Source organism: Eleutherodactylus coqui, chromosome 3 (assembly GCF_035609145.1).
Source record: "Eleutherodactylus coqui strain aEleCoq1 chromosome 3, aEleCoq1.hap1, whole genome shotgun sequence".
In the NCBI taxonomy this organism is placed as follows: Eukaryota; Metazoa; Chordata; class Amphibia; order Anura; family Eleutherodactylidae; genus Eleutherodactylus; species Eleutherodactylus coqui.
Window position 1 is genome coordinate 284420301 of NC_089839.1, and position 11734 is coordinate 284432034.

The window sequence follows — 11734 nt, forward strand, 5'->3', positions numbered from 1 at the left end:
GGAGTGATAATCCCTTCCTAGAAACAGTTCAGTGAATTAACCAGTAGTTTACGGGTGAACAATGAGCTGATATACGATTACTATATGATCCCATATGACCATTATATACTCGCACAGAGCTGTGTAGAAGGTCTTAGGTTGATAGATGGACGGACAGATATAGATCTTTTTCAACACGGACATTTTCGTTTCCCAGCAATAGGATATTCGTTTTGTTTTAATTCGATTTATTTTTGCAATTGTAATTAATTTTAGTTTCAATTGACCACCAACTTAGATGAAGCGAATGTAACTATGACTGTAGATTACTCCATAAGCACATTAGCGATCATCTTCGAAGAACTGAGAATTCCTTTTCTCCCAAGGACATTGTAGTGGTATCATCCACTGTACAGCAAGCGTGGGGGGTATGTCGCATAAGTGTGTATGTGCGTAATATTTTACATATACACAACTTCTTAATTATATATATGCATACATATATGTACGCACACACATCTGTGTGTTATATAGCCAGTACAGAACACGTATGTAACAGTATTTATAACACTTGCTATGACTTTTTCATCTTCAGGAATAAATAATGATTGGACACGTAGCTACTTGTAACTATTACAGCAGAGTCGATTCTAGCACTGTTGTTGTTGTCGGTGGTGGTGCAGTCATATCTAACCTCTCATAGTCAGTCATTTACAAACCACTTTCGATATTTCTTATTGCCATTTGTCTTCACTATTTATAGGCCGATGAATAATACTCCTATTTGGAGATTCGACAACATTAATGTGGGTCAATAACAGATGTGTAAAACTGATTTGTCATTGCATCGTTTCTTTACCTGCAGTGCTATAGAACACCAGAGATCATAACGGTATGAGTAATGTTAAAGGTTATACTCAGCTGTAGTACAGCTGATATAGATAACTACAATTTCGCATTACTCATTATGTCACAATATGATATGGCATGTCAGGATCTGTATACAATGTAGCATTGCATTATTTTCAGAACACTAGCAGTGAGTATTATCACTGTATCCAATTGTGTAATTAGTTTTCAGAAATATAGCTTTTATTGTGATAATTATTACACTTTGTATTATTCATAATGTGAATGTCGGTAACAAACGTTAAATAGTGCTTTTTTGGTTGCAAAACTGGGCAGGATGATAACGAATACTTACTGATATTGTTATAGTCTACTATGTTTACTCCTTTGAGAAATAGTTAAAGGATGTAACTATTTTCTTTCTGCACCGTGATACAATTTTACAGCCCAGTAGAAAACCGAATATAATAAATCCCGATGTCACGTTAAAACCTAGTTTTCCTATATTTGTACATGTATATACATTTCCTGCTATAAGTAAAAGTGGAACTTACCTCATTTTGTACAAAAATCGAGACTGCTTGATTAAAAATAACACTGAGTGAAAGGAAATGGAATGGACACAAATAAAATAGCCCAAAAGCAGGCAAAGAAGAAAATGTAAAAGATGAATAAATTCGTTTATATTTGATGAATAAACCTGAGCACAGAGGACTCTGCTCTCCTGATCATCGTACCAGGGTGATTTACTTGCAGCTAAAAATACAGCGCATACAATGTACATAAACACTCCACATACTGATGATGACGGTGATGATAATAACATATAAAGTGCAGGGGACGGTGTAAAGTAGCATGGCCGCCAGTGTGCACGGAGAAGAACAGGGAAGTAGATTTTGGGGAGGAGGGGTACTGGAGCTGCATTTAACCATTTTATACCAGAAGCCAGGAGATACAACAAAACAGTCTCTGTGCATTTCTACAGGCTTGTATTTGCAGACAATGAATAAGTACAACAGATGCCAATCCATCTCTGCCCAGTGACAATGTTTTCATCACTGTTTGTCTAAAGACCAAGGCTAATACATGCAAGTTAAGGGCAACAAATACAACATACAGGGGTACTACACATGGGTCTACACAGACATTTTGTGAACATGGAATGAGTGCATGTCTTCAGTAAATATAGCAAATAAGCCTAGCAACAGGACAGTCTTTGTGGGGATCCCTTCCCCCCCACCATAGTGCTTGCAGCCAATCCCAGCCCTGGGACTGGTGTTCTAATGGTGCTACAATTTTTCATAATATCCACCCCCTTAAAAAAAAAAATCACAGTAATATTATATCAGGTGAAAGCAAACTCGACTGAAGGCAGAATGAGGACACCATGACTCCTCCACATCCAGCCAGCAGAGGCCTGCAGTTTCTTGCCATGTCAAGAGTTTTTAGTTTCATCTATTGTCTCTGAGGTCCATGATAATATTGGAAGGTGCCCATATTGCTACTTATTTCCCTTTCTGCATTGCTGCCCACCTCCTGGTTGGCCCATGGCATTAATTCTCATCTTCTGGTTGGCCCCTGGCATTACTCTGAAGCCACAGCACCACATTCTCCTTGTTGTACATCCTAGCCAGATCATAAGCAGTGTCCCCATTCCTGTTCCTATGGGTCACACGGGTCTCAGTGTGCAGGAGAAGGTATTGCACCATGTGCAGGTGACCCTCCTTGGCTGCCAGGTGCAGTGCTATGTTGCCATCGTTGTCCTGCAGGTTGACATCAGCTTGGAAGTCCAGAAGGATCTGCATAGTGTCCTGGAAGCCGGCCCTGGCCGTGTCATGGAGAACAGAGAATCCACTACTGTCCTGTAAGTTGGGGTCTGCACCTCTTCTCAGCAATATGGTGGCAACAGCCGGACATCCAAGTTTCATCACCTGGGGAAGAAGACAACCGGCCTTATAAGCAAGTCTGCAAATTTATGCCTGTATATAGTAATATAACAAAAAAGGGTTTGGTACTGCTAGCCAGTAGAGCAAAATGTGATTGTTCTCTGTGGCTAGCCATTAAAAGGTATATCTACAAGATTACTTGTTTTCTCTTACTAAAAACAAATCACATTTTAGTAATATATACATATATGTAACAGCACTCTGCATATAGATTTACTGCATAGTTGACTTCATCACCATGTTATATGCAATTTTAATATAGAAAATGTATATACACACCACTTGTGTATGGCAGGCTTAAAACTATATAAAATATGCATACACCATTTATGTATGGTAGGCTTATCAATATAGATCTACAGCTATCTAATATTAATATGCATATTAATGTAGATGTATAGCTAATTATAAATATGTAGGATTCTAAGAGAAATCTATACTATAATGTACACATGCGATATTATATATTATGAAGTTGTGTATATTATGATGTGTATATGTGAATTCATTACACATGTCTTTTTTTAATATTGAATATATTACATTTATTGTATGTGATCTATAGAGGAACAAAATGGAAGGCTGCAACTTCTTAATTTGCACAAGGCCTTGAGAGTTCAGTGCATGGAAGGCATTATTCACATATACAACATATTTGTATACAAGTCTGAAACAATAAGTTATATAAAAAGCAATATTATATTTGTCAAATAACAGTAACAGCGATAGATAGATGCACACATACACTCACACTAAGGTGTTCCAAAAATATATGGACACTTAGGTAGTGGTTATCTATGCCCTTTTTAAAAATCTGAGTTGACTTAGAGACAAGATAATACTACATATTGCTGCCATAAGTGTGCATCCACATGTTGCTGATTTGCTGCAGATCTACATCAGAATTAACCTCTTCAATTTGAATTCAATTGAAAGGTAGAAATCTGCTGCAGATCTGCATCCAAATCTGCAGCAAAAGCAGTGACGTGTGAACACACCTCAAAGATGTCAATAGTCGTAGATGTCAGACATCCTCTGATGTTTATATATATCTTTAGTGATTAAACTTTTTGGGTATGTATATGGCTTAGTGGTTAGCACTGCTGCCTTGCAGTGCTGGGGTCCTGAGTTCAAATACCACCAATGACAACATCTGCATGGAGTCTGTATGTTCTCCCCATATATGTTTGGGTTTCCTCTAGGTACTCTAGTTTCCTTCCACACCTCAAAAATATACAGATTGGCAACTTTAGATTATCGCATGAGGGCAGAACCCAATATCATATGATGTAAAGTGCACACACAGTCACTTAGTATGTTCATAGCCATAAATATATATAATATAAATTTATATCTCTCTATATATTTTTATCTATTGAGCCATCCATTTATTTTCTATGATCTATCTATCTATGACTACTTGAGGGACTTCAAATCCTCTCACATGGGTATATAATAATTTGATGCGATTATGTAATAATTGTATCTATTTACATTTTATATAGAGATATAAATATATACACACGTACACAAATATATCATATAGAGCGTGTACAACTTGACCTATTGTATCTATTACTGGAAGCCTGGGGCCTTGCACTTCTCTGGTGCTAGATGAAGTCACCTTTCAGTAAACAAAGACGTCTTATCTCATAAGGTGTGTCTTTGTTGTATCAAGAATAAAGATGTAATTTATATTTATAGCTAGAGAAGAGATGCTGCTGATACTTGACAATAAAACTCTACATAGGTTAATTCCCAGAAAGCCCATGTTTACCCAGTGATGGAAAGACATCTTCTCTAACACCCCTCCCCCAACATTTATTCTAACAAATATTTTATTTAGGAAGTCACCCAACTGCAACTATCAAGAAGGGGAAAAATAATTAACAAAATCTTCACCAGCACTCATGCAGTAAAATACAAGAACAGGAGAAATGTGTGACTGAGGCTCCTACTTGATATATTATAATCATCGCCTACCAGTGCATCTCACAACACACAGAAATCATGCGTGAAAAATCACCCATGTGAATACACCCTAAAATGAGCAGATCACTTCTGTCGACCCTCATCCACCTTAAAAAGAAGCATGTGCTCAATGGGAAATAAAACACAGACACTATACACACTTCATCTGCAGCAATAGCTCTCAGGTCTGTGTGTGTCTTATAAGTAACAGACATAAAACAGGTTCCCCCTCCATAACATTATATATCTATAGTGATATATATCTATAGGGCTGCAGCAGCTATATAACAGGCATACACTTAACTATATATCTGCAGTAACTACATGACAGACACCTTCTAGCTGTGTTATAGTGCTCATATCACATCTCTACTGCTTGATGTGTGAGGCCTGACACATGTGGGCCTTGCTGTCACCTACCCTCCCTTGGAAAGGGGGCACTAGGGCCTTTTTCACTCTTTTCTTTAGGGATGATTTAGGAGGAATTATTGCAAAAGATTCTTACTATTAAGCTTCCTACTAATATCTACTCATCTGTTTTCCTAGAAGGATGGAGCCCTGGCACTAGATCCAGTGTAAATTTACTTTCTTAGGCCAGGCACACACTTGCTGTGTGTGCGAGTTGCGCCTGAGAGGTGACAAAACGGCATTGTACATAACCCCATGGGCTAAAATGAGTCCGTATGCTGTCTGTGAGTTAACATGGTCAGTTCACAGACCCAAATATACAAATATGCTGGAGGCCTAGGGTATATTCACACAGGTGTTTTGGGGTTTTTTCAGTCCTAAAAAAATTAGACTGATTTTTTTTTGCAATTTTTGGGGGGGTTTCTCGCGTTTTTTTGGACCATTTTCATCCGTTTTGCATTCGTTATTTACACGCTTAAAAAAATGCATTGCATGCAAAATTATGACATTAAAGGCTCTGTACACTTTTTTTATGGTCACTATAGTTACTTGCAATAAAAATGGTTCATAAATCGCATCAAACGAGTGCAATCCGTTTTTTGGAACGCAGCTATAGACTTGAATGAGGGCCTCTTTTCCGAAAATCGCAACAAAATAGGGCATGCTGCAAGTTTTGTTTTTTTTTGCTAGGACTGTTCGTCCAATTAAAAAAACAAATATGCGAATATAGCCATTTAAAATAATAGGCTTTATTTTCGTCTAGTTTCAGTCCGATTTTTACGGACAGAAAATCAGAAAACTCATTCATGTGAATAAACCCTTGAGGTCACATTTTTTTAAAAAGCGCATAAATATCCAGAATTAGTGCCTCCTGTTTTCTTCCATTTTTTTTATGATTACCATGGTTACATGCGATAAAAAAATAACAATCGCATCGAACGAGTGCAATCCGTTTTTTTAAAACACAGCCATAGACTTCAGTGGGTGATTTTCGTTGAAACAAAATAGGACATGCTGCAATTTTTTGTCATTTGAACTTTTTGTACTATTAAAAAAATGTCGCATTAAAATAATACGCTTTATTTCCATCTGAATTTTACGGATAGAAAATCAGATGGAAAAATTGTTGGTGTGAATATACCCTTAGGCTTAATTGTGTAACAAATGGCTAAAACTAAAAATACACCAGCATCTAAAGTGTGCTTAGTTAATTACCCATAAGAGATGGAGAAATCATGATAAAACTGTCCACCTTTAAGAACTTTTTAAATGTATTTTTGGCTCTTTTTATATATTTTTTTCTATGTAACATTGTATTTCTGTATTTTGAATACTCAAGCCCTCTTTTATGGGCCATAGGTGTAATTTTGCTGCTAGAAACCGATATATAAGCCCATAGACAATAGCAGGCACTTTGTAATCTTTTTGGCAGCATCCTGTATAGACATGCATTATACTGTGTGCTCGTTTACAGATGATTTTCTCCCATTTTTGCAGAGCATTTACTATATTTGCAGAGTATGGCCTGCATTGCAGTCATTTTTCTACTTCATAACAGACATTTGGTGTTGCAGACCTCTAGAGTTAAAGTAGTTCGGGGTGTGGTGGGTTAATTAACAATAATAACCAGAATATAAATAATCAAATGCTCAAGTAAGTGATCTGCTTGGGATCCACCCTGTCTGGAAGGAGATCGCAGAGTGCAGCAGAAGATTTGGTTTGCTGTTTGCTCAGTTGTGACTACCTGGCAAGTCAGTTAACCCCTTGTGTCCTGCGTCTGGAGATTAATAATGGATGAGGGAGATGCTGAATGGGAGCTGAATGTATTTAGATTCTGCGGTATATAGATCGGAGGAGACTCTGCTATCAGGATCCTCCTATACAAGCTGCTTCGTTTCAGAAATATTGAGGTGCTCTTATTTGTGAGTCTTTTCATTTAACCCCTCCTTACAACGCTTGACCGTACGGAAGTCAGTGAGTGATCCCTTAAAGGTGGAGCATTAACCCTTCATGTGCACAGGCCTGCAATACATTATTTCACAATGGAGATGTCATGAAGCCCATAGGAGCAACAGTGCTAACCTGCCCCATCCCCCCGATCTCCTGGCTTTGCACCCACCTGTAAGGCTGTCCTGCCGAATCTGTTAAGTGCATCCACATTGGGCGTCCTCTGCAGCAGGTCCTCTAGTTGCTCCACGTCCCCCCGGGCAGCGGCTGTTGATATCAAGTCTGCAAGTGACTCTGCCATGCTGGGCTGGGGTCCTGGGCAGGGGTCCGGGGCAGGGCAGCGGGTTATTAGTGCATGGCATGAACAGGCTGACAGCCGGGCTCTGAGCTAATAGGGGGATCGTAGTAAATACTCGTAAACCAGGACCCGCCCCCCCGGGCACACGTGATGAGCAGATATTTCTGCAGCCTCCCCTCTTCTTCTGTGCAGCCTCCCCTCTCTCCTTGCTCTATCCCTCCCCTGCAAGATCCTCTCCCTTTCCTTATATCCCCATGCTGCAAGACTCACTTCCGACCCAGAGCTCTGCCCTGCTCTATCCAAAGCCTTTCACAAGCAGTCTTCATCAGCTGCACCATCACAAGATGTCCAGCCTTCCAGCCTCCCTTCAATCCTTGCTCTATTCCTCGTTTGCAACATCCTCTCCCTCTGCTTATGCCTAGATCTCCTGTTCCATGCTGCAAGACTCCTTCCAGATCCAGAGCTCTATTCTTCTCTGTCCAAAGCCTCTCACAAGCAGACTCCATCAACTGCCACCAACACAAGATGTCTGGCCTTCCAGCCTCCCTGCCCTCCAATATTCCTTCCTTCTTTCATTAGATTTCTGCTCTCTCATCAAGACCTCCCCTATCATCTGCAGCAGGATCTCTAGCCTCCCCTCCCCATTTCCCTCTTCTTCAACCTAATTCTAAACTTTCCTGGTAATTCCCAACCCCGGATTCAGAGCTCTGTCCTCCTCAATTTCCCCTGTCATCATCAACCTCCCTTATATTGCCTTTCCATTCTCTGCAGCTTTGCATCAATCTCTATGCCTTCCATAGCTTGTATCCACTTTCTAAGGATCATATTGTACCGACTACATGCCCTCCATAGCTTGTATCCCCTTTCTAAGGATCATATTGCACCGACTACGACTACTCAGATGCTACCTCAAATTTGGCTGTCAACCTCTCCACCCATCACCATCTACCCTTTCAATGCATAAAGTGGGGTGATTGGAATTCTTGAAGCTGCCGTTGACCTTGAAGTGGGAGGTTGGACACAGAGCGCATACATTGCACAATCCAGAGAAGTGGATGCAGCCTCCATAAACAGTTTCCGCCTCCACATGTTGACGAGTCCAGCCTGCGCTGCATTGGTCTCAAGGGATGATGCAACCTCTAGAAAGTACTTGTATTTTTGACCCAAGGGGATGTAAATCCACAGCCTGCATTACACAGCAAGGTGAGTAGAATAAACTCCAACATGATGCAGACCAAACTCCAGAAAGCAAACTCTAACCGCCTCCAGAAAAGTTGGTAGGAGACCTCAAAGAAATCCTTCAAGACTACGAAGAAATGAGCAAAGCCCTTAGATGCATGGGATGTCTGTAAATATTCTCCAAGATCGACACTCAAGATCCTATGTGAACTGCAAGAGGATCCAGGCCGTTTGAGCGTCATTCCAATATGTCCTCCATCCAGGTGGTAATGTCCAAGCGTCTCCATGTTGCAGGTATTTAGTTTCAGCATTATTCGTTCATACAGTCCCCTATAGTCAGAACTTCTCCTGATTCTTCATATGCATTCTCTCTTGCGTTTGTTCCCCATCCATACAGCTGTGCACTCACATAGGGCATCACACTGCACATCCCAGTGCATAGCCCCAATCACTGCATCCTTCCGCACTCGCTGCACCTCCTCTGACCCCTCACACTACACTCTTCTTCGGGTCATTGGATCTCTCATTATCATTAATTGTTCCCCCTGCCACAACTTTCCCTGCTGTCACTCACTGCAGTGTATCTTCTTCATGCTATAGCTAGCTTTTCCCTATCATGCCGCTCTACTCTCATTCACACTCGTCTCCCATCCAGTCCCTGCACTCTCATTGTCATATCTCTATCCTGTCACTGCATTCTCGTTGTCACATTTTTTCTCTTATCCCTGTACTTTGTCACATATTCTTTGCCCCTGCAATTGTCATATATTCTCTCTTCTGTTCCTGCACTCACACCATCACATTCTCTCTCCTGTCACTGCACTCTTATTGCTAATACTCTCTCCTATCCATGCACTCTCACTGTCACATAGACAAAGAGTGAAGTGACAGGAAAGAGACTATCAAATATCTCTCTCCCATCACTGTATTGTTATTGTCACATCTTCTGTGTCTACTCTGCTACTCTGCCCCATGACCTACTCCTTTCTTTGTTTGGCCGTTTTGTCTTCCATTCTATAATTCCTGTCTGTCACTGCAATCTCCGTCATGGTAACGTTATTCTTCCTTACATCACTGCACTCTCCTCCAGCTCACAACTCCTGTGACTCCCATAAATGCCCCCTCCCTGTCACATCTCCTCTCCCTCCTGGCAGTTCACCATGTCTCCGTATTTGCAAACTACTCCATGTAAAAAGTTCTCTCCCCAGTGACGATATTGCCCTGCATGTAACCAATCTTTTCTTTACGGTCACTGCACTCTTCTGCTTACAGCCCTATTACTGCTTCCCTTCTGTCACTGCACATGTGATAAATCCTCTTACTGTACTGCCCTCCATGTGACAACCTCTCACCCTCCTGCCAATGCACTTCGCTACATGGACTCCTATTGTTGCACCCCCTTGCCCCAAACCACAAGCTCTCACCTTTCTATCCCTGCACTCTGCATGGACTTCTGTTGCTACACCCTCCTCACCCAAAGTAACAACCTCTCACCCACTTGTCACTGCACTTCATATGACAACCCCCCATCCTACTGTCACTGCACTGCCTCCATATAACGACCCCTAACCCTCCTGTCACCAGCGCTGTCTCCCAAATTACAACCCTTCACCCTCCTTTCACTGCACTGCTCTCCGTATATCAACCCCTCACTCTGTCACTGCGATGCTTTCCATACTACAACCCTTCTGTCACTGCACTACCCTCCATGTGACAACCCCTTCACCTCCTGTCACTGCATTCTGCGTGCTACAAAGCCTCTTTGTGCACTCTTCACCAAAAGTCACAACCGCTTTCCCCCCTATCACTGCACTCTATGTGAAAAAACCCCTGATCCTCCTGTCACTGCCCTGCCCTCATGTCACATCTTCTCTCCCTCCTGTTGCTGCACTGCCCTCCATCTGACAACCCCTCTCCCTCCTGTTGCTGCACTGCCCTCCATCTGACAACCCCTCACCCTCCTGTTGCTGCACTGCCCTCCATCTGACAACCCCTCACCCTCCTGTTGCTGCACTGCCCTCCATCTGACAACCCCTCACCCTCCTGTTGCTGCACTGCCCTCCATCTGACAACCCCTCACCCTCCTGTTGCTGCACTGCCCTCCATCTGACAACCCCTCACCCTCCTGTTGCTGCACTGCCCTCCATCTGACAACCCCTCACCCTCCTGTTGCTGCACTGCCCTCCATCTGACAACCCCTCACCCTCCTGTTGCTGCACTGCCCTCCATCTGACAACCCCTCACCCTCCTGTTGCTGCACTGCCCTCCATCTGACAACCCCTCACCCTCCTGTTGCTGCACTGCCCTCCATCTGACAACCCCTCACCCTCCTGTTGCTGCACTGCCCTCCATCTGACAACCCCTCACCCTCCTGTTGCTGCACTGCCCTCCATCTGACAACCCCTCACCCTCCTGTTGCTGCACTGCCCTCCATCTGACAACCCCTCACCCTCCTGTTGCTGCACTGCCCTCCATCTGACAACCCCTCACCCTCCTGTTGCTGCACTGCCCTCCATCTGACAACCCCTCACCCTCCTGTTGCTGCACTGCCCTCCATCTGACAACCCCTCACCCTCCTGTTGCTGCACTGCCCTCCATCTGACAACCCCTCACCCTCCTGTTGCTGCACTGCCCTCCATCTGACAACCCCTCACCCTCCTGTTGCTGCACTGCCCTCCATCTGACAACCCCTCACCCTCCTGTTGCTGCACTGCCCTCCATCTGACAACCCCTCACCCTCCTGTTGCTGCACTGCCCTCCATCTGACAACCCCTCACCCTCCTGTTGCTGCACTGCCCTCCATCTGACAACCCCTCACCCTCCTGTTGCTGCACTGCCCTCCATCTGACAACCCCTCACCCTCCTGTTGCTGCACTGCCCTCCATCTGACAACCCCTCACCCTCCTGTTGCTGCACTGCCCTCCATCTGACAACCCCTCACCCTCCTGTTGCTGCACTGCCCTCCATCTGACAACCCCTCACCCTCCTGTTGCTGCACTGCCCTCCATCTGACAACCCCTCACCCTCCTGTTGCTGCACTGCCCTCCATCTGACAACCCCTCACCCTCCTGTTGCTGCACTGCCCTCCATCTGACAACCCCTTACCCTCCTGTTGCTGCACTGCCCTCCATCTGACAACCCCCACCTCCTGTCATTG

General features: G+C 43.3%; 1 protein-coding gene across 1 annotated transcript; it reads right to left on the minus strand.

Moving 5' to 3' along the window:
- Positions 1 to 1489: 1489 nt before the first annotated feature.
- Positions 1490 to 10476, minus strand: CDKN2C (cyclin dependent kinase inhibitor 2C). Its single transcript, XM_066597614.1, has 2 exons — positions 7273 to 10476; positions 1490 to 2759 (listed from the first exon to the last, which is right to left on the minus strand). The coding sequence occupies exons 1-2, from the start codon at positions 7399 to 7401 to the stop codon at positions 2382 to 2384; spliced, it is 507 nt and encodes a 168-aa protein (XP_066453711.1). The 5' UTR covers positions 7402 to 10476; the 3' UTR covers positions 1490 to 2381.
- Between the last annotated feature and the right edge of the window lie 1258 nt (positions 10477 to 11734).